This window comes from Ammospiza nelsoni, chromosome 3, assembly GCF_027579445.1.
Source record: "Ammospiza nelsoni isolate bAmmNel1 chromosome 3, bAmmNel1.pri, whole genome shotgun sequence".
NCBI lineage: Eukaryota > Metazoa > Chordata > Aves > Passeriformes > Passerellidae > Ammospiza > Ammospiza nelsoni.
In genome coordinates this window covers 103,083,346-103,107,384 of record NC_080635.1, presented here as the reverse complement: position 1 = coordinate 103,107,384, position 24,039 = coordinate 103,083,346, and the positions used below count along the sequence as shown (strand labels likewise).

The following is a 24,039-nucleotide window of genomic DNA, read 5'->3' as shown; positions in this document are numbered from 1 at the left end:
GCACCGAGGCGCCGCGCTCCGCTCCGCGGCCTCCTTCGGGGGGGAGCGGTAAGTTCTTGTGTGTGTCCCGCAGTTGTCTCACTCCGAAGGAGCGAGGCGTGGGTTCGCAGAAAGGAAAGCGGAGGGGTGGGGGCGTGATGGATCCCCGGCAAAAGCTCTCCCAGTCCGCAGGATGAGCCCTGACAAGAGAGATTTGGCAAGTTCCTCTCCCCCTCGGGTTTCACTTTTTTTTCTTTTCCCTCCCCCTCCTATTTGTCTCATTGTTAGAGGATTACACGCGCTTCAGGTTACACCCGGAGAGGGCAGGGGGGAAGCAGCCGCTCCTTTCCCTCCCCACACAATATCTATATTGCCATTAACCTGTTCTTCATATTTGGGGCAAACCGGAGACACGGGGCGGAAAACACGAACGCAACAGAGGGAAGGGATCCCCAGTGATGTCAGCCCCGAGGAACTTGGCTGTCGTGGCAGGGCTGTCTCGGGGAACCATCCCGCAGCTTCTGCCCAAGTTTCCCTTTCTGTGGCAGCGACCCAGGTGCGCGCTCAGCCCGGCCACGGGCGGGCACCGCGCAGGAGCAGCGCGGGGACCTGCCGGTGGCTGCTCGGCTTCGGACAGAGGCCGGACCTGGCCGGGACCCCTCTCCCTCGCTACCCCGGCGGCTGCGACACGGGGAGAGCACAGGGAACCCCAGGGGAGGGATGCACGGGTGTCCCCTCGCTCGCAGGACGCTCCGGGCAGCCGCTCCCAGGCGTGCGGGACAGCGCCGGCAGCCGCCCGGGCTCGGCGCCCCGCTCGCGCCTCAGCCCCTCCGTCCCGGCGCTGCAGCCCGCGGCTCCCCGGCACCGGCGGACACCCGACACCGCCGCGCGCTCATTGGCCAGCGCCGCTGGCCACGCCCCCCTGCCCGCGGCGACTCAGGGGGCGGTTCGGCCCGCCGACCGCCGATAGCTGCTGCTGATTGGTCAGAAGGCGCTGTCAGTCACGTTGAGGGACGGGCCGCTCCACGGCTGAGGCCCCGCCCCCTTGCCCTCATTGATATTATCGGCGCGCGGCGCGGGCGGCCGGGCTGCAGTCGGGGCTGGCGGGCGGCCGGCCCGGTGCGGGAGCCGGGCAGCGGCGCGGAGGCGAAGGAGGCGAAAGAGAGAAAGGCAGCCTGGAGGGAGGGAGCGCCGAGCCATAGACTAGCACAGCAAATTCTCCACCGTCCTCTAGCACCCACCAAGCGGCGGCAGTGGCAGTGTCTAGGAATAGAGAGCTAGAAATATAAAATCACCCCGCTCGTGCACCATGGCTTTCCAAAGTAGGCTCCCTTCTTGGATTATTTTGTGCTCCGTCTGGCTGTTCCGCTTTGCACACACGGGGGAGGCACAGGCTGCAAAAGAAGGTAAGGTGATGCGGAAAACAAAAAGTTTGAGCTTATTTATTGCTTTTGCCCACGAAGTCTGTTTGATGGGTCAGTAGGGGATCTTTCTGCCCCTGCCAGCTGCTTATCAGCCCCCCTCTCAGGAAAAAAAATAAAAAAGACTTTTTAGCGAGGTGGGGGGGAGAAAAAAGCACGGCATTCACTGGGGGCTGTGCGTGTGTATGTGTGAGGGACCGGGACAACTGCCTTTGCTCCCAGGAATGAGGTTTGCGAGGCATTCGCACGTGATGGGAGGAACGGGACTGGGAGAGCTCCCGGCCCGGGTATCCCGGGTATCCGTGCCGGGGAGCGTCGCTCTCCCGTGCCAGCCCTGCTCCTGCGGGGAGGGGAGGAGATGCGGGGAGGGCGGCTTGCCTCGCCGCTCCCTGGGCAGGGGCTGAGGGCCGAGTTCCAGGGCTCGGGACGCTCGGTAGGAGGCAAGGCAGAGCGCGGGGCTGGGGCTGCGGGGCGCTCCCCGCCGGGGGCCTGCAGCGCTCCGGCTCAGCGGGGCCGGGCACACACCGGGGACAGGAGCGTCGGGGTGCCCTTGGGCACGTCCCAGCCGTGCAGGCTGGACATGTATTTAGAGGATACATACGGCCCGGCTTAGTGTGCCTGCAGTGTGTGTGCTCTCCCCCGGCATCGCTGGAGAGAGGTTTAGGCTTCTTACACCCTCTGCGTAGCACAACGGAGCTTCCCCGTTCTCGTCAGTCCTATACTGGTATCTGTGTAAGGCGCACCCCGCACATTTGTTTCCCCCGCGCACGGAGACAAATCAGTCAGTTTTGTATCAGAGCCTGATGGAGGTGTTTAAAATCAATTCACAAAGCCCATCTGGGAGTCTCTTTTTTCACGCTGAGAAAATCCGAAATGCTTTAAAGGAGCGCCCTGCTCGCGCTTGACAGACGAAGGCGAAGGTCCGTCTCCATCTTCGGGGGTGGGGGAATGAAGACACACACGACATGACATGGGAAGGGGAAGGCAGGGCATTTTCGGTGCCTCTGCATATGTATGCGTTTGGGGTTCCCTGCCCCCCCCCCCTCAGCTGGATGCGTCAGTATTTTTCATTAAACCTCTGGCATGCAATAAAATATCATTTGGAGCTTTAAAAAATCCCTCAATTAAAATGTACTCTGCCCTTAAAAGACGAAGTCGATGACGAGATTAGAGAGGGAAAGAAGAAGGAGCCTTTCCGTGGCAGCATTTCGGAAGTTTATTCGGAGGGGCTGTGAAGCACAGAAACCCTCCCGCGGAGAGCACTAAGCAGTAGCCATGGTGGGGAGAGGAGAAGCGCCGGGCGGTGGACGGGGAGGGTGCGGGCTGCCTGCCCCGCTCTGCCCTTCGAAGGGCTTGCTCCGTGCCGGAGCTTCCCACTGGTAGCCTATCCCGGCTTTTCCTGTGTTATACGTGGTGGATGGTTATATAGGCATCTATACCTATGAGCGTGCGTGTATAATGTCTGTATATTCGGGGAAAATCACCTAGCCAAAGGAGGGTCAGGAGGGGGCGAGCGGCAGACAGGGATTGATAGCGGCTACCTGCTGCAAGCGCAGAAAACTCTCGCGGAAAAAAGAGCGAGTTAAAAAAAAAAACCAAAAACAACAAAACAAACCCAAAACAAAACAACAACAACAAAAAAGTAACTTTGCAGCTTCACCGCCGGCCCCGCCGGTGGTGGCAGCAGCCCCGCGTGGTTTCCTACCCCTCCCCGCTGGGTACGGAAAAGGGATGGGAGGGGTAAAAGGCTGGAAAGTTTTCCGAGTTTCCTTTCTGTAGCTCAGTAGAAGCCGCGGTGAGATGCTAGAGAGGAACGGGGCAGGGCCCGTCTGTCTCTCTAACCGAGAAAGTGACCGCGGTACCTGCGGAGCCCTCTGCCAGCGGCCAGCACCCTCGGGTCCAGCGCGGACACGGGGAGCTGGGCGGGATGTCTGTCCCTTCGCTCCGTGCCTGCGGGAGCTCGGGGCTCCCTTCTGGGGCCGCTGTCCCGGGCGCTTCCTCCAAAGCCGCGGCTGTCGGGGCTGTGGCGCGGGCGGCCGCGGGACCGGAGCTCCGCTGCGGCTCGGCCACCAAGCCCCGCTCCTCGGCGCGGGGACGCGGCCGCCTGCGCGCAGCTCCGCGCAGCGCCGGAGCCCCAGCGCGGCTCCCCGCGGAGGCGAGAGGCCGCTGCTCCCCGCCTGCCGGAGCCCCGCTGAGCCCATTGCCCGCAGCCGCGCTTCGCCCGCCGCCTCTCCGCCTCCTCTGGCGCTCCGCAGGTTCCCGCGGAGGGAGCGCGCAGAGCCCCGGTGCGCTCCCGGTGCGCTCCCGGTGCGCTCCCGGTGCGCTGCCTGCGCGGGACGCTGCGGAGCCCCGGCGGCTGCCGGCGGGGGGCGCGGCGCCGTCCCCCGCATCGCTCTCCGCGCTGCTGAACGAGCCGTGACAGCCGCGGGTCGCCCCGCGCAGGGAGCAGCCGCTGGCTTGGGAAGCTCTTCCCCGGTAACTCTGGATGCCAGAAGGAACGCCACGATTTCTTTACAAGGGGTGTTTGCTGAGCAGGGGTTTCTGTGTTGGGGTTTCTTTTTGTTTGTTTCTTTGTGAGTTTTCTTTTTGTTTGTTTTGTTTGCTTGTTATCTTTTCTTTCTCTGATGTGCTCACCCGTTGCTACGTGATGGAGAATTACTGCCAAATAAAAAGTATAATGAATTGCAGCCGTAGCCTGCTGGTGCTGAAACGGTTAAATTTTTGGTGGTACCTTTTTTTTCCAGGACCATTATAAATGTTCTTGTTTAACAAGCCGCCGCATACACCACCTGCTTTTCTATAGAAAGTGTTACAAAGTAAAGCCCCTTGAATCCAACCTTAATGACATAAGCAGGTAATCTTTCTAGAGGGAGACTATCAAACTTCCTTAATGAGTAGTTCCACTTCATTACTGAAATACAGGCCTTGAAGCTACCTTTTTGTGTTCAGCTAACATTCCATGTATTGCTGAATGAATTTTTAGGCATCTTTTTAGTAATTCGCTGTAATTTTGTATTAAATTCTCCTTGGAGAAAGGGCCAAAGCTAGAATTAAAACTGCTTTGTTAGACCTGCAAAAGTTGCTTCAAGTTACAGTCTTAAGTCACACATCTAAATATCTTAGACAGCACAGAAATGCTGTGTATGAAGTTATAAATAGCCTATTAGCTAAAGGTATATGGAGTAGCTTCAAATTAGGAATGCTACTAAAGAGCTGGTTTATTGGGCTGTGATTAACCACTTTTGGAGGTAGGGTTACATTTAGCTGAAAATAGTTGTGGTGCTGCTAGAACTGATGTCTTTCTGTATATAAATGTCACTATAATGTGAAGATTTTAGGATGCTATTACCATAAAGTGAATTAGTCTGATTTTGTGTATGCGAGGTGTAATTGCAGAGTCTTTTATTTTCTGTATTCCTGGTCGTCATTTATTTGCAGAATTATTGCTGTTACCTGTGAAATAAAAATACTTGTGAAAGTATTTTCGTTTTGACACTCAAAAAAGATCATTGCTTTTTCAATGTGACTCTCAGCGAGGTATAGACTGGTCCTGTATAAAACAGCTTGGAAATGTGTTGAAATGTCTGTGTGCTTTAAGCTGATTGTAATGACCAGCATATGGAAAATGTCCTTATGAAAAAGGAGAGGGAGGGAGCATGCATCTTAATGACTGATTAATAGCACTTCAGAGCACTAAAAACCCCTCACTTTGTTTTAAGCAATGAAATTGAAAAGATTTATGTATTTACTCTTATGTATAAGCAGATATGTGTATCTGCTTCTATGTGAATGGTAGACAATCATTTGTCTATTTACAAATAAATAGCTAGTTGGTGTTGCAGCTAATTTTTTTAACAATAGGAAAAAGAAATATTAATCCGTACAAAAATTATGTTAATTCTACCACTTTTTAAAATTTGTCTTTTGTTCCTTAGTTTTAAATCCCCTCGTGTTATGTTTAACAAGCTGTGGATTTTCATTTTTTTTCCTTTTTTTAGTAATACTGCTGGACTCTAAAGCACAACAGACAGAGTTGGAATGGATTTCCTCTCCTCCCAATGGGGTAAGTACTGCAGGCAAAACTTAATTTCCTAAAGATGAGTAGTCAGTTTATTGAAGCGGTTGAAAGACCTGCTTTAAACTAGTTCCCCCTCATATTTCTCTCAGTAATCATACCAAGTGTTTATGGTTTCTTCATTTTTAGAATGAAACTTCAGGTTACACTGTACAAATGTACAAGCCAATTAAAAGCAAGTGGCTCTTTGGAAACTTTTGTTACTTTTTTGTTTTGTAGTGTATTTCTTTGTGCTGTACAAAGGATTACACTGTATATTTGTAACACAGTATTTTAAATAACTTTTTTTCTTCCCTTACTAACAACAGATCTGCTTCTGTGTGGAAACTTTCTAAAAATATGTTTTTCATTTTCTGTAGAATGGGTGATCATAAATTTGTTTACGATGTTTTCTTTGTAATTGAATAGCACAGATTGAAGTGCTCTAAAATAAAAATATTTATACTGCAGATGTGTTTGAAATGACATTCCAAACTTGAAACATCCCCAAGCCTTGAGGAGCTTGATATCTGGAACTAGGCATGAATTATGTGGTTAAGGCCACCTCCAGCTTGTGTACAAATTAATCTTTTGGCATTCTATTAAATGTACCATTGTAAATTACACCATTATAAAAATGAGATGTTTAGAAACATCAGTTTTATTGTCTTATTTATTATATATGTAAAGTTGGAAAATCCTGCTTTCAGCCTGAATTAAAAGTGTTATAAAAACTTCCTCAAGCCTTGAGGAAGAACATTTTCAGAAAGATATAATGGATATATTGTCCTATCTTAACTCAGTCCTACATGAACTTAGTCTGACAAGTCATAAATTACATGGACAGTTCTTGCTCATGGGCACAGTCTTGCTGAATCTGTTGTGATGCCTTGCATGAACAAGAACTTGGGGGATCAGTCCCTTAATCTGCAGTTCATTAAGAAATCTGGAGCCAGAAGAGCGTGAAGTGTGAGTAGGGATATAAAAGTGTAACAAATCCTTTAAATAAGAAGAATGAAAACGTGGAAGTGTCTTTCTTTAAAAGCAAGATTGTAGTATCAATACAAGCATAAACTGGGAACTAATCTAAGGACTTCAGAGGGAATGAAACACGGGCTCAGTGTGTATGATGGCCAATAACCTCAGCATTAGGGTTTTGCACTGATTAAAGCCTTTGCCAGAGGAGTTTGGAAGATTACCTTGGTGGCACTTATATTAAGCTAACCTGTAGATAATGAAAGGCATGTCAGCACGTGTTGCACATCATCATACTGAAAGATGAAAGGAGAGTCCTGTTCAACAAATAGTGAAAAGCGAGTTTCAGAGGTAGAAGTGAATTTCAATAACAAATTAAAAGTGAATTAAAACTAATTGCTAGATTTGCATGTGTGGAAGTGTTCAGAAAAAGTTGTCTGTGAATTAACATAAAAGTACCATTTTAATAATGTAATTTTGAAAATAAATGTTTTTATAATTTTAATTACTGAATTATTTACTATGCAATAAAGACTTCATGGGAATGAGCACAGAAAATTTTGAAAGAAACTACTGCTTAATCACAGTAGAGAATATATCAGTCAGACACTCGTTAAATGCCTCATTCAACTGCAAATGCTACATTTAATGCTGTTAGGATAACGAAGAAGTTAAAATACCATAAATTGAAACCAATAGAACAGGGCATATTCAAACAGATTTGCATGTATAGCACCATATTTTGCAGTAAGACAAAGAAAAGTGGAGTTTTCTTTCTGTGAAATTGTTCACTATAAGAAAACTTCAATGAATGGTGACCTCACCTGCCATAGGTGAAAACATCTTGAAGTACTGCAGACACTCTGATTGCATAATTGCATCAAAATCACATTTCCCTAATTTTTTTGCTTTGGCAAAATATGGAAAAATAGTTCCAGTGCTTAATGCTAGGGATCAGAAAAAGTAGTGGTTCTTGTGTGAAATGTATTATTTTCCTTGACTGTAAAAATAAGAATCTCTTTGATGCCAGCTAGTCTCATGTAGTAGGATTTTGACTCTGAGAAAACTCATTTGCATTGTATTACGAAGACTAGGTTGATTTTGTAAAATGTATTTTGTTTGTTGCCTTTTTTTGTTTGTTTGTTGGTTTTTTTGAGGAGAAATGGGAATTTGTTTTGGTGGAGCAATCTACATCAAAACTCAAGGAGATAGAGTTTGTTGTGTGATGCATGAGAGTCACTTTCATGTCAAAGATGGAATGCATTGTCTTACTGAATAGCTCCTTGAAGAATCTGGCTTGGTGTTTTAAGGGAAGATTGCTTGCACAAGATAAAATATAAAACAAAAAAAAACCCAAAACCATCTCAAAGAAACCTCAAAGGACATAGCATTACCTGGCAAAATTTTAGGCTTTATGCCTTTTTTGTCATCTTGATGGGATTTTTTTTTTAATGGGGAGTTGTTTTTTATTATCGTAATCTAGCCAAAACCCTCTCAGTCCAGGGTCCTGTTTTTTCTAGCTCTCATAGAGGTGAAAGAAATTACTCATTCAGCTCTAATAAATCTGTTATGAAGATGGACATTCTTTTGTTCAGAGGTTAATACTGTTCCATATGCAATCACTTCGGTTAACTCCATGAGCATTTAATAATCTATTTCAATAATTTAATTCCATATGCATATAATATATAACACTGTATATATCTCATCTATATTAACTGTAGGTCCTTGAGATGCGCTTTGATATTTACAACTTCTGTGCATTTCAGCATCTGCAGCTGTGACATATTTTGTGGTGATAACTTCCAGCATCAATTCAGCCACATCTGTTTTTTCCTGAAACAGACAACAACGTGAAAATGGTCTCATTTGCTGTCAAATAGGCTTGCAGAGTAATGTGCACTGTGTGGCTCCTGATCTGGGAAGCCAATGCCTTCCGTGCTTGGTTGCCGGCATGAGGAATGTCAGTGGATGCTCTCTCCTGCAGAGGTGCCGACTGTACGAGTCCCACAAAGCACTTAAGCATGTGCTTACCATTAAGCTCATAAGTACAGTCACTGATCTTAAGCGTGAGCTTAAGTGCATTATTGACACAGGGCCAGAGGGCTGAGTGCCATCCAGAGAAGTCATGGCTGCCTGTATCCTGGGGTGACGATAGCTCACCCCCCTCCTCTAATTTACTACAGCTGCATTTCAGTTTCTGCAGGCACTGAAATGTTACGAGAAATGTGAAAAAAGGTGAGAGAGGAGGATTGTTTTGGTTACACCTGGGCAGATCTGCCTGGTTGATTTCAGTGGAAGGTTTGCCATTGCTGGAGGTGCAAATTCCCACGCTACCAAAGGCTGTTAAAGACTCTGGGATTGTTAAAGGCTTACCAGCTCGTTATACAGTTGGTAACTTAAAGAGAGAGAATCAACAAAACTCAGGCTTTGAACCAGAGAGCTTTCAGTCATACAGGTTGTTTGTAATTCTGTATGTAGTCTCATGGTTCATTGGAACTCCCAGCTAAATGAAGTTTGCCCCTTCTAATAGGGTTGCAGCCCCTGGACAAACAGTGGCTTACTTACGTTTTCAGTTTGTAAATAAAGCAGAAGGTACACTGAAAGAAAGGGAGACGACTAAAATGTTTTCTTTCTTTCAGAATTTTAATTCTGTCAATTTTCTCTTGCCCTCTTTCTATGCCATTTCGATCACAGGGGGTGAGAATCATCTGACTCATGAGTTTCAGGACCCGATCCCATGCTTTCTATACAACTGCAAGTTTCACTGGAAGCTGTATATGCACGAGTTTTATGTACTTTAATGCTAAGTAATTTCAGTTTCTAAGATTTCACTGACATTAGGTTTCTTTGGAAGAGAAGCTGCCTCACACCTTTTGGTCTTTGCTCACTCAAAAACCATTGTGACATTAAAGAAATGTGTGTGAGTGCAGGGTGAAATCAGAGCTTGGTATGCTAAACAGCCTTTTCTGAAGCCCATTTCAACTATGCCCATGATATGACAATGATTTTTAGAAGTTGTATGTGGGAAAGACATGAAGGGAGAGAGAGCCTACTCCTGCATTAACGTATATTTTCTTCATTTAGGTGCTTAACAGTATTCTTAACAACTTACTGTTAAAAAGAAGGGAAATGTGAGTTGTGCGAAACTTTTTTAAATACTCAGTAGTTACAACTGGTGACATACTTCTTGTTTACTACTAACTGTTTGTTATCATTTTAGTGGGAAGAAATTAGTGGACTGGATGAAAACTACACTCCTATAAGAACATACCAGGTATGCCAGGTGATGGAATCAAACCAAAACAACTGGCTTCGGACTAACTGGATTGCAAAAAGCAATGCACAAAGGATTTTTGTAGAACTGAAATTCACTCTGAGGGATTGTAACAGTCTTCCTGGAGTTCTGGGGACTTGTAAAGAAACTTTTAACTTGTATTATTATGAAACAGACTACGACACTGGCAGGAGTATCCGAGAAAACCAATATGTAAAAATAGACACTATTGCAGCAGATGAAAGTTTTACCCAGGGTGATCTTGGGGAGAGAAAAATGAAACTTAACACAGAGGTGAGAGAAATTGGACCTTTGTCCAAAAAAGGATTCTATCTTGCGTTTCAGGACGTAGGGGCCTGCATTGCTTTGGTCTCTGTCAAAGTCTACTACAAGAAGTGCTGGTCCATCATTGAGAACTTAGCTATTTTTCCTGACACAGTGACTGGCTCAGAGTTTTCCTCTTTAGTTGAAGTGCGAGGAACTTGTGTCAGCAGCGCGGAGGAGGAGGCGGAGAACTCGCCGAAGATGCACTGTAGCGCGGAGGGAGAGTGGTTAGTGCCTATTGGAAAGTGTATCTGCAAAGCAGGATACCAGCAGAAAGGAGACACATGTGAACGTAAGTAAACCACAACTTGCTGTAAATTGTAGGTCATGATCTACCAGATTTTTATGTTGTGTTTTTTATTTTTCTTTTCTTTTTTTAAGGAGAAATGCATCATCAGTCTGCTTTTAAAGTCTTCAGATCCTCAATCTGTGAAGTTCACGTTGGTTAATCTAAATCAGTCAGTCTGTCTGATTATGAAAATCAGTGGTTGCACAATGTAGTTTTAAATTTAAAGAAAAAGGTTGAAGTCCTAAGTATAAAGATAGGTTCGGGACTAAAATTATTAACTGATTAATGTGTTTCTTGTACCTTTTGGTAAGGCTGAGTAAATCATACCTATCGCAGAACATTGTAGCAATCACGTCAGGTATGAGTAGGTAAACAGTTTGTTCTTTCACATAATTATAAGGAAGCTAAAATGGATGTAGTAGACAAAATGGGTGTGGTTAGTAAGGGGAAGAATATACCCAAAATCAAAACTGAGCTAGAGGTTTGTGTCAAGTTTGTAAAACTAAATGCAAGACAGATATTTCAAATAGAATATCAGATTTTCAGAATAAAGTATGATATCCTTTCTATTATTTTTTTTTGCACAAAACTCACTCTAAATTTTTGGCTTTCAGTTGAATCACTGTGATCATTTTAAAATACTAGCAGATCAGAGACTTGCAGTACAGAGTTGTATTTCCTGATTCAAGACTAATTCAGTTAACCATGTTCCTAGAATTATACTTACCTCTAGCCTTGCTGTTACTGGGGCTATAGGCATAAGACATTTCTGCTTAGCATGAGAAAAATATTTTATTGTCTTTACTTCCAGTGAGAACAAGAGAATCTGCAGTTTGTTTGGTACAAGGTCTATCATTTTTATCACAAGATGATACAAGGAGTTCTATCACCATTTGTTTATTGCAAGATAGGCAGATGTTAGTTGATGAGAAATACTGTAAGTGAAAAAGTTGAAGAGCCCCCACAAATCTCTGAAGAGGAGAAATTTACATCATCTCAAAAACAAAGCTGGCAGTGCTCGCTAAGTCTGAGGTGCCTTAGTCTGATGAGGACTTCAGAAACTGTAGAGGATTTGGGACATCCTAAAAAAAAGTAAATGAGTCTCTTTATTAATAGTTTGTCCACATGAAAAAACACAGTTCTGCTTTTGACGAGTTCCTATGAGGAAATTCAGGAGAAGGTGAAGTGAGTGGAGTTGATCTGAGGTCTTTGTAGCTCCACACAAATCTTTCATTGTTCTGTTGGGAAAGGATGAAGTCTTAAACACTGCAGAGGGTGATCTCATTAGGAGTAATTGTAATGTGAAAAACTGCCCTGGCAAAACTGTTCAGTAGACTGTATTAGAGGTCTGTTAAAAATATTAAGTGCTGTGTCCTGTAGAAGTCTGTGTTGAGGTTTTAGATTTTTTTTCTGAGTGACTGATTTTTTTCCTTTTTTTAGCTAATTTGCTCTTGATTACAGACCTAGTTATCTTTGATGTAATTAATATACTAATTTTATTTGACTTTCAATAAGGGAGAGAAAATATCCCAAAAAAACCCGTGTATGTTAGGAAGGAGTGGGGGACATGAGCTGAGTGAGCAAGGCAGGGATAGATAGAGAAGAAATTGATGTTTGGTGACTGGAATTCAAGTAACCTGTTTTTTGAACAGGCTTCCTAATTTCTAACTGCGCTGATGTTGACAAAAGAATTAAATGATAACTTGTACTTGAGCCTGGTGGCGTGCTCATTTGCAAGAACATTTCCTATTTTTGGCTTGCTTCCAAAGCAATCGCTAGGAGAACACGCTACTCTGGAAGCAGTCCAGGGGATCATTTATGGTGTTTTTCCTCTTTTCTTTCAGTGATCCTGTAAAGAGTTTCAAAACAAACTCTGGCCCCATATTGAGGCAGGCTAATGTGTTGGAGAGGGAAAAGGTGGCGGGCAGGCGCTCGTCGAGTGCGCGCCGAGGCGGCAGCTCCGAGTCAGACCGATCTGGGTGACGGTGGCACACGCTTGTAATTGCGTCTGCGTGTCCTGTCTGGGCTGAGGATGTTATTGAGTATGATCAGCTATGTAGTGACCGATAATGCAGCTGGCACACTGATACGGCGTCTGTTTTTTGTGACAGATATTGAGAGAAACTTATCTGTACATTGACACTAATGCAACTGGCTATCTGTTACTGTCAAGCTGTGTAACAGATCAAGAGAAAGCAAGTTGGTGTGTGCTTCCTTAACCCAGAGCTTTTGTAGCCCTGTCTGAGGGCTCACTTCTGCAAATACTTTGTACCTGGCATGCTGTGTGACTTCTTTGGGACTACTCAGGGCAGAAAGTATTGTGCTCTGTCAGGATGGGCACAGAGTCTGTGATTCTTCTCTCACACTTGCTAAAGCTCTGCTGAATTAGCACAGTAGGATTGTCTTTTAAAGATACAGAATAATACCTTATCTGTTGTAGCAAAGGCAGAAGTAGATGACCACATTGTAGTTCCAAATATCTCTTCAGCCTGTAACTCAGCAGGGATTTTCATTTGTGTTATGCTAGCTTGATTGGCTGTCTGTGATTGAATAATGTGTTCCTTTTGCATACAGGTCCTCTCCTGTTTGTGAAATTTATTGAGTTCAGATACTAAAACAATTGAATTTTGATTTATACACAACTCTGCACTGGATGCATTTATTTTTATTTTTTTTTTAATGAATGTAAGTAACTTGTAGTGCTTGGAAGGATAAGGAAGAAAACAATAGTGAGTGGTGAAACACGTAACCTGGAAAATAAGGTCCCCTGTGTTCCCTCTTCATTGCTTGATCTTTCAAACTGAGTTTTTATTCTTTTTTTTTTTCCTTTTGAATGTACGCTGATTACTTCTCACTGTACAAGTGCCAAAGAATCCTTGTGACCTCAGTGGTCTAAAACATACGTAAGAGAGCCAAATTTCAGAGAGCTCACAAATGCAATTTAAAGCAAAATCTTAAAGCTGTGTGAAACAAACATGAGAACATGAGGAAACCAGGTGAGCCTCTGAACTTTCAGCTGCAGATCGTTTTGCTTATGTACAAGGAGACTCTTTCCTGAGTGTTGATCTTAGATCTGATGGTGTGTAGCACTAGACTTAGGTGTGGAAATCGTACATTTTAAATGATTATCTTGAAGGGTACCTAGCAGCAGTACCAGAAAGGTACTTACATGTATTTACTTCTTCTAACACTATCTATTGCATCTGTTGTGGAAAAAATCCCCATCCAGTCAACCAAAAAACCATCATCCAACCAAGCAAAAAAACCCCAACCACAAAAAGCCAATGGACTTCTCGGTATCTGTGGTGGACTCCCGATAGGTCTAGCTTGGACTTTTCTCACAGTGGAGTTCTTTGATATGTTATGCATGTAAAGGAATACACTGTGATCAGTGATTGATATTTGAAGGTGAAAATAATTCTATGAGAGCTTCTACTATAATGTATTTTCCATCTGTTTCATGTTAGTTGGGGGTGGAGAGGGAGAGAATTAAGTTTATTCAATCAGAGCAGTAGAGTGATATTTCAGAAGGTATGAAGCTTCTCTTAGTATTACTGAACTGAGAAATTGCATAAATCACTGGTCACCAAGTCCAAAAAATCAAATTCCTAGGGAAAGCCAAATGGATGCATTTTACTGTTAAACCTATTATGATACTGTATGCATTAGCAGTTGTTTTATTGGCCTCCAAATGAGGAGAGGATTATAGCTATTTGTACATTTTGTCTTGGTGAGGTAAAAAGGGAGCTACAGGCTTCTCTTTCCAAACTTTGTCAAGTGCTATATACTGTGCCAAAGAGCAAGCTGCATCTGTTCCTTCTCTTTTTTCTTTTTGGGACAAACATTTTATCTCTTTGCTTTGTTAGATATTACTTGATAACAGATCCAGAAACTGAATTTGCCTCATGTGCCATGTATTTGTGGTAAAGTATGTGTGGTTGCGGGGTTTGTTTTTCTTTGGGTTTTTTGTTTTATTTTTTTGGTTTTTTTTTTCCCTTGGTTTTCATTTTTTTTCTTTCTTTCTTGTGTGCTTTCTTTTTTAATGTTACTCCATTTAGGAGTTTATGTGCCACACATTTATTAATAGAGGACAATGAATTAAGATGGGAATGTGAATAAGTTGTAATTAAAACAAATATTACTATGCTTCCCAAAAGCCCAGGTTGCACATATTGTGAATTGGGTGTAGAGTTCAGCTCTGGGTGTGTGTCACAGAAGATGTGTGTGACCTGCAACTTAAGTAACCTATGCTGACATTCCTGCATTTTCAACTTGAAAATTTTTTGCTTTGTGAAGATGGGGAAAATGGTAGAAAACTTTTCAATGGCATTTATATCATCAGGACTTTAAATGTTTCCTCTTTTGAAGAAGAGTTACCTTTCTTCCATTTGCTTCCAAAATTACTCTAGGGAAGAGAATGTAATTAGTTTCAGCTAATTGAACCTGAGCAGAGAATGAGGGTATCTCTGTGTCACTGAGTCTTGTCATTTTCTCAGAAGCCCGTAGAAGTTCAACACTAGAGCATCTATCTCCTTCTCTTTTTATTCCCTAACATATTAAATAACTTTTCTGTTCCTTTTTAAAAAAAGGCCAGTGGGATCTGGTATCAGGCACTACATACAGCTGAATATTAACTATTTGATTAAAAAAAAAGTTTAAAAGGTAGGTATCTTTGCAAAGGATCCTAGCAGGGTTCAGGAAAATAAACTAGATACTTTAAAGTGAAAGTAAGACCTTTTAGCTAGATGGTTAAGAATTACTGAAGATGCTTCTAGCATGAAATAGCTTTAATTTCTGCTTCAAGCCCCCTTTTATAATTTGTAGAAAGTTGAATGTTTTGGCTATCATTCACCCTATAGTCTTCTGACTTCCTGTCAGGGAGGTGTGGTACAAATATATATTTTCTTGCTATATCTTCCTTTCAAAACAGTCTAGTGTTCATAAAGAGGATGGTTTTTACAAATTTATTTGTCTCTCTTATGTAATTTGGATTTCTTTGACGTACTTTGTTCATGTTCTTCAGCTGCTTTCTGGATGTGAAAGCACAGGGGATAGAAAGGGACAGGAGTATGTCCACTGTTAAACATGATCTCTTTGGAAGTATTTTCCAAATGAAGTAACACAAAATGGCTGGTGTTCTCACTGGTCAGGACTGGCCATTCCCTGAAACAAACTGATGCCTTCATGCTTCATAAAATCTGTTTCAGGTCTCTTCTGTGTTGTCTTTTGTCCCTAAGACACAATTGATTTTATGTAGCATTGCTTTGCCTGAAGTATCTCAATTAGTTTGATAAGTCTGATTATAGGGCGTCATAGTTTCGTGATACAACATTCTCTCCCAAATGTGACAAAGAGATGGGAGAAGTAAAATCATGAGAAGTCAAAGTGATAAGTAATGAAGGCAGTCAAAACCATCTAGTTTTCATTGATAATGCCATCAGAGTGATCCTTAAAATGAATTAACTGCAGAGCTACTGACAGGTTTAGTTCCCAATAAACTAGTAGCTTTGCTCCAGAAGAACTGAAAGAGGTGAAATTGCAGATGCAAATGGGCAATCAGGAGCCCACATCCTAGAAGTGAGGTTGTTGGATAATGGAATTGAATGTAGAGCTCTTTCTCTCTCCAGCCTCTTCTCCTCTGCCCTCTGGCCTGCCTCTCTTCCCAGCTTCAGCTGTCTCCAGGAATTAATTTTAGTTTTGCATTTTACTTGAGGTTTGATGAACATGAATTTGTTCAACTAAATTTGCTGCATGGCTGTTGTTTGGGTTTTTTGGTCAGATCAACTGCTGTGCACAGATTTTGAAATGAAAACAAAACAAGCAATGAAATTTAAGAGAATTTTCGTAATATCCCCTTTAGTTACAGGAAAAGCACTAAAACTGTCTGTTTTACGGGTCTGGGATGCCACTGCTGAATTAGCTACGGTTGCTCAACAGCTGGGCCATTAACTCCTTAGCCATAAAGTGTATCTGCTGTTTGTTCTAAATGAAGCTTTAGTTGGTATTTACAAGTGGAATCTCATCCTGTCAAGTCTGTTGCCCAAACCATACGTTTTGCTTCTGAAACAAACTTTCCTGCCCAGAAATCTTTTGTGAAGGGTGAAATAGGCGTCTAATGGCTTTGCTATCGTTTTCTAAGTTTGCTATGTTTCTAAGTATAAACAAATTTTCCCACATGAAAAAGAATCTGCTTGCTTGGAAATTCTGAGAGGGTTTTTTGATTTGTTTGTTTTGGTGTGGGTTTTTTGGTTTTGTCCAGGGTTTCTGTTAACCTCTCAGAATTAGCCACTAAAAATAAATCAAAGTATTTTTCAATTTCTGAGTACAAATGGGAGAAGTCACATATAATCCTCATTAGGAGTTTCATAAGTGTATATGCATTCCATTGAATATGACTATTATCTTTTTAAGAAAAAGTGAAGCAAAACCCATCCAGAAAACAAGGCTTCAGGAACTGAAAAAATAAAATAGTAGGTTACAGAGAAACTGAAAGTAGGGATCAATTAATGGAACAACTGATCACAGAAAAGAGAAGAACATGTTAATAACTACTTACCTAATTACTTCATGTATCTGTAAAACATCTATTATATCTGTGGTGAAATGCTATTGAAAGTTGTTCAAGAAGGCTGTAGTTCAAAGTATAAATTTTTCTTTGAAAATAAGGAAACCTAAGGGCTGAATTTGCAGTTTTTATTTAAGAAGTGAGACAACCATATGGCAAGATCTATGTTTGGTACTGAAGCTGAAAAAAAAAAGGAAATTATGTGGGCAAAAAATGTGGGCAAAATGTTTGGTTAACTAGACTAGGTTTTGAATTTTGATGCATCTGTAACTTCCTCTGTTATTGTGAAAATATTTGCTCCTCAGCAACAGTTCCTATATATTAAGCAGTATTAAATCCTTAAGAATATCTTTCTGTTTTTATTTGAGAAACTGTGGAGATAGTTTTAGTGTAAGTTTTCAGTTAATATGTTTGTACTGTAGAGTAAGAAGTTAATTCTTGCTTCTTGACTTAGCTGGCTTGCCGTGTACTGTGCAAGCTCTGTCTGCACTGCTAATTTAGTTATTACAAACAATAAGTTTTACACAGTTTATCACAACAAACTGTGTGTATTGACACTTTTTAGATTGAAAACAAATAAAACATATTCAAATTATTATCTTTAAAGTCAAAATGGATTCTTTGAAGTTTAATATTAAGCTATAAAAATTATATACATATAACTTAATTGTGTTGTTTTTTGCCTCTCCTAGAGGTACTATAAGTATTACTTCTATAAAAAAACTTAAGACTGCAGTCAAATTGAGAGTAAAACAATTTGTAGGAGTTTCCTTTTCGAAGAATTTGAAAAGAATATTCAGGGAGCTTATTAAAAGCCAAGCACTTGACAGGAAAAAAATGTAGATGATTTCTGCTGTAATCCTTCACAGAGTGCTGTGGCATCAAAGAGAATCAAAAAAAGGGCAGGTTCACTATTAAGTCAGCATTACCTGTCTTTAATTTCATAAAAAAAACCCCTATTTACAGAATGGTGTGTCTAATTTCTTCTGTAGCATAGCATTATTGTGCAAACAGCAGAAGTAGCAAATGCATTTAAGGCATTTTTATTTAAGACATTCGTGAGAGAAGCTTTTATCCCTGTGCACTTCCTAATCTTTGTGCTGCTGCTGTCTGTCACAGTGAGCTCTCTTGCACCTAATAATAATGAAAAATATATGTTATATGTGGAAGTGAATAGTATCCAGTTAATAGTTCACAGCAGAAACTGTGGTAATCTTGTGTTTCATTTCTTGCTCTCAGACACGTCAGCAATGTGTGCCTGGTGGCTCTGGTGAAAGTATTTTTGTATACATTTTCATTCATGACTGCTTCTGACATCACAGTCTCCCTAAAAAACACAACACACCAACAAAAAGGAGAGTGTTTGTTAAATATGTAACACTTTTTTCCTTCTATTTTTCTTCATTAAGAAAAGATTTTCCATTTAGGAAAAATTATCTCCTTGACCGTATATTCTCTTTGGAAAATTTTGCTTAATATCAAGCTAATTTATAAGTCTAATTCAGAGTAGCAAAGGCAACCAAGTATAAAACTTGCATGCAGTAAGAATTGGGCTCAAATACTGTATTTCTTGAGTTTATATCCTGTTAGGGCATGTATTTATATATTTTTATTTAGCTGGGTGGCCCCGCTCCTTGTCTTAAGGAGGATAAAGTTGCTCAGATCTCCAACAAACATCAGGGTTTTTTACCCAGGGTAATTTGATACTTTAATCTCGTAATTTTCATGATTTGGGTTAGTTACATGTGTCTCTTGGCAAGACATGGCTCTCCTGCAATAATAGTACCAAGCATTTTTCCAGTAAAAGTCTAATTAACTGCAATTGTTAATATCATCTGATACCAGTGCATACCTCAAATGTGTGTGATTGATGGGAAAAAGAGGGAAGTACATGATTGAGAAACATAATTACTGTTAATATTTTGCAATGCATTTAGTATACATAAATGCAAAAGTTATTTTTTGTTACAATTGTGAAGTACACTAAGGCTTTAAAGAGGCTGGACTAAGTCTACAGCAGGCTGGCTGCTGCTATTTTTTTTTATAAAACAAAATTCTGATACTATGTATTACCATAAAAAAACATACTGAGAAAGTGTAAAAATGTGGTTTCTACTTTTCACTAAACAAGTTATAAGTGTTTTAAGGAGGTAATGCCTAATGCAGGAAACTATCTGTAGCATTGCAGGCTGAGGCACAATCCCCAGAATTTAATGGAAAGAATCCTATTAACTTAATGAGAGTAACATCATATGTTGATGTTTTCCTACTGAGGAAAGTGCTAAAGCTTTAGGTAAGTGTAAGCATATACTTAAACTTGAAACTTCTACATTGATGAAACATATTTAAATGAATGCTTTATTAGAATTTTAGGAATTGCAATATTGGGCTGCTATAAATGTATACAGAGAAGTGAATATAAACAGGACCCTAAAACTCCACTGATGGTACATTTCCCACTGGTGAAATATATAATCTCTAGCATAATTAGTGGCTATAACTTGTTGTTATTCTTTCCTTGCATGTAGTGAGTATGATATGTCATGGAGTGTGAGCACCAGATGACTGGTGTTCATTTTGCAGTGGATGGAACACAGTGGATTAAACTCATGTGAGGGGGTCAGGTGGTGTTTGGCAGGTGACTAAAGGGGTGTCCTCATGTGGCCTCATATGGCTATATGCATGTCACCTGCTGTACATCCATTTCTCTGTCTCACTGCATGTGTCCTCAGAATGTGACTAAACTGCAAATGCCCTCTGGGAGTTGCTAGAACTAATTTTTTCTCAAATGACCATGTATATGCTTTATTTCCAGTCTTATAACATATTGTACACAACATATTATGCACATATTGTGCATATTTTCCTATGGAAGTCTAGACCCATTTGTAGGAGAGGGCAGGATATCCTTCATCCATTTCTGATGGACCATCAAAATAAAACTCAGGAGTTGTATGGAGCTTGTATTAATGACCTGATCCACTTCACCTGAAAAGTTGAAATAACATGGGACCTCCAGTCCTCCAAATCCCTCAGTTTACCAGCTAATGTTAATTTGTGAGTAGTAAACATAGTATTTTTTTAACTTCCTGATTGTACCAGGTTGGGTTTTATTTTTTTTTTAACTAAACTATTTAAATTGTTATATGGTTATATTTTGAGGAAAAAATGATGCATTTAACAAAAATGTGTGTGGTGCATATTTGAATCAATCAGTTTGTGTCCTCAGAGGGATATAGTTGGTGTTGAGAAACTCATTAAATCTCTAATATAAAATATTGGAGCCCTTGCTTAGCTACCATGAAAATTCTTAAAGAATGTTGGCAACTGAGGCTTTGTAAGTGAAGTTTATTGTATTCCTAAAAGTTCGGCAGTTTGTGTGCCAAACGGCTCAGCTCTGTTAATGCTGGAACAAATTGCATGTTCAAAAATTTGTCTGTGGGACATGGTCTGAGTGGGCAACATGTGGCTGTGGTCCCTGGCCATATTTACATGATCTCACTCAACTCATGTTATCCAGGCTTAGGTCAATTATTTTTCTTGCTGAGGAGATTTTGAGCTTGCATCTCTTGCTACAAATAGGGTATGCATGTCTCTTAACCAACATGCAGTCACTGCTAGAAGGTTTTATTAACTACTGCTGAAACTTGTTCTTCTCGTAGTGTAGCAGTTAGAACCATTCATATGGAGTGACAGATTCCAATGCCTTAGGTTATGAGCTTTCTTTTTCATTTATTTATTTTTATATATATATATATATATAAAACACACAGACCTGTATATAAAATACAAACCATTTAATCTTCACTATTTGTGCTCTAGTGTTTCCAATGTTGACATAAATTTGTTTTGATTAATTATTTGCATTGTGTATATATGTATGCATTTATTAGGTGAATGGTAGAACTGGAGAAAAAGTTCTACTGATTTTTATTCTTTTTTTGCTTATAAGAGTGATGTGTTTGTGTGTCAAAGCAAATGGAGATGTATTGATCTTTTCCCTTGTTTCTGTTAGAATGTATAGCTTTGTTTGAAGTCTTAAAACATCAGGTAAGAAAATGTAACTAGAAAGGAAAAGATTGTATGGAACAGATTTTTTTTTTAAAGATAATATTCGGTATTTTGTTTTTAATTTCTACATAGAGATAGTTTTGGGATGTGACTGGAATACTTTCAAAGAGATGGTATTCTTACTTGATTTTATTTTCTTGGATCAGGCCCATGATACAGCCTCTTAGCTGATATCAAACATTGAATCTTAGATATTTGATTTCTCATGTTTCAAAATGTCAACGTATTTTTTCTTGATGGATTTATTTGCACAGTAAAGAAATGAAATAAATCTCCATTTTATTTTTTTGTTCAATTTCTTGAAAAGGTTTGTTCCATATCGGTAGCTCTTCAGGAAAAAATAACATTCAATATATTATTTACTGAGTATATTATAATTGTGACATTGTTCTGTGCAAGAGCACATTTGTCTGTTATACAGAGAAATTGAGAAATTGACATGTTTCAAAGTGTGGTCAGTTTTATTGGCACTAACTAGAAGAAAAGAGTAGTGATAAAGTCCTTCCAAATGATAACTACAGGAAATGGATATTGTTTTAACTGTTAGCAAATCCCAAAGCTTCACATTGTCACCTAATTATCTCACCTATGGACATCTCAGTTGGATTTCATCTGCAGCCTGATACTGGGAAGTGTGAAAGTATCGTGCTTAAAATCATAATCAGGGCTGAAAATCATGTTCCCTTGTGCAGATGGAGTAGAATTCTCAATCTGTGATCTCTGACTGTCTCTTCTCTTTACTTAACACTTATAATTAGTTGCATGCCACCAAATTTTCTGATTAAAGGGCATAATTTTTTTGTCTTAATCATGTATATGCTTGTCTGTCTGCTTTTGTTTGTCAGTTAAAATAAGTCTCTACTTGTCCTGTTATTGAAAAAGTCTTGTCAGTGCAATTGCTAGTGAATAATACTGGTAAACAAGGGAGAGAAATGACATATTTTTAAAACAGTTTTTCTTTTCCCTGGGCAAATGCGACATAGGAGGAGACAATGACATACCTACTTTTGATCTTTTATCTTAAAGATTTTCTGTCATATTTAGAGCCACAGTCATTGTGTACTGTGTATTATTGTTGTAAAAAATCATGTATCCAAGAAGATAAGATTCAAAATTCCATGACAAGTAGAGATGAATGGTTTTTAGAAAATAAAGCACAGGCTGATAGCACAAATGATGTGCAGTATCTGAGTAAGGGATTTTATTTCTCTCCTTAGTACAAGGACTAAATGAAAATGCAATACCTGTTCTCACAAAACAAACCCCACTTTTATAATTCTGCCATTTAAAGACATTCTATGTGTTTAAGCAGTGACAAGGGTATTCATTATTAATTAACATTCAGGAGATAACTGACTGTCAGTTGCCAGTCAGAGTGGAGCTTGGAAGAATGTTGACATTGATTGATGGACATTGTTCTGGGACTATGCACAAACAACCTGCTCAGGTCATCTGAATACACAGAAACATTACAGATCAGCTCCCCATACACAAAAAGCTCGGGCTGTCCTTTCTGAAAGAAGGATATCCTTCTAGGTGTCCTAGACTCATTTGATTTTTAAGTTAAGCCTTCACTTTCCTGCACTGTGGACCTGCACAGTTAAGAAAAGTTCATTTTAGTGTGGTAAATATAGATTAAAAAGGTCGCTGTTCTGTTTCTGTTTATGATCGAGGTGCTTAAGCATTCAGCTTGAAGCAATATTTTTTATGTTGCTTTTTGGAGTGCTATATGTGCTTACCTAATGGATATATACTAATGCAATTTTTTCCACGGGCAGAAGAAAATCCTCAACCCCTAGTGTAAATTATTTTGAAATACAGAGATGGAAGAGGCGTTTCAATCTGGCTATCTCTATGATCTCTTCAGAAGTGAGTTTTAAATACCTGCAGTGATACCAGTTGTGTGCATCTCCTGGAATCAGTAGTGTATTTAGATTCAGTGAAGTGGAGACACCCTTATGGCACCCTCACACCTCCTTTTAAAGGGGGATATAAGCAAGCTCTTAATGTGTCACATACCAATTCCACATACCCTCAGCTGAGTGGCCTGTGTGTCTGAGCTCCTCCTGCTTCTTGTGGTGGGCACCTGCTCATACAGTGGTGTAGTACTTAGCTAAAGAAACAGAGTATGGTGGTTTATGGCTGTAGAGGCTTTCAGGGAGGTGACACTTTGCTGTGTGAGTGAACAGCCTGGTCATCAACATATGATAAACACCTGCTTCACAGATACTTACTTGTCATCATTTTTCTCAATGATGAAAAATGTCTCATTTTTTCTCATTTTTTAATTTTTTGAATATGCTTCCAAATATATCACAGTTATTAACTAAGACAGAGGGCGGCTCATTAAGGTGATTGAAAAGAAGAGCATGTGAATAGAGCCCTTTTCCTGTGATTATCCATGGAGGCAAAGCTCCTGTGCTCTATTACATGACTCTGTAGGTTAAAAATTGGATCTGTCTCCTCTTCTTTAAAATCCCCGTATATTCCAGCTTTGGGAGACATCGCAGTTCCACCCACTCCAGATGGAAGAAGCGTGCTGCTGGGAATCCCTTGCCAATCTCTGTCCCTGATAACAGTTTCTGAAGCATATTGGGGAAATCTGTTGAGAGCTGTTATAATTTCATACTTGTGTGCCAGTTTTCTTTCTCTGTTCCAAGTATCTGCTACTGGGGTTCCTTTATGCTTCTTTGGGGCTGGCAGGGTATTCCTGCAATGAGGCAGAGCTCCCTGCTTTTACCCAGTGGAAAAGGACACCACAAACGTTTCTGTTGCAAAACTGCTTGTTTTCCCTTGGGTAAAATCTTGCTTGCTTTATTCATAAAAAAAATAAATAATAATGAGTCCCTTGGGACTGCTTGTGAAAGTAAGAAAAACAGGAATTGGCCCCATGTCATAACCATCTGTTATTAACTCAAAGAGCAAGGGCCCAGTCTTGCAGTCCTTGCTAAAAGCAGTTTGTTTAATAGGAATTACTACAAATATGAAAAATGTGTGTTTTCCTCATTACTGTGACAATATTCCCTTCCTGTAGTGAAAAAAAGTCATCATGAATCTTGGTGTACAATCACACAATTACATTAT

At 40.8% G+C, this 24,039-nt stretch overlaps 1 protein-coding gene across 5 annotated transcripts in view; it reads left to right on the top strand.

The window, feature by feature from the left end:
* The first annotated feature begins 1,165 nt into the window (after nucleotides 1-1,165).
* EPHA7 (EPH receptor A7) overlaps nucleotides 1,166-24,039 on the top strand; it is a 165,710-nt gene continuing 142,836 nt past the window's right edge. For 4 of the 5 annotated variants that reach the window (XM_059467210.1, XM_059467212.1, XM_059467208.1 and 1 more), the window contains exons 1-3: nucleotides 1,166-1,385; nucleotides 5,399-5,463; nucleotides 9,653-10,322. In XM_059467210.1, the coding sequence (XP_059323193.1) occupies nucleotides 1,289-1,385; nucleotides 5,399-5,463; nucleotides 9,653-10,322 (832 nt within the window). In that variant the 5' untranslated portion in view covers nucleotides 1,166-1,288. Of the gene's footprint in view, nucleotides 1,386-5,398; nucleotides 5,464-9,652; nucleotides 10,323-10,411; nucleotides 10,571-24,039 lie in introns of those variants that run through there. The other variant, XM_059467211.1, reaches the window with a different exon arrangement.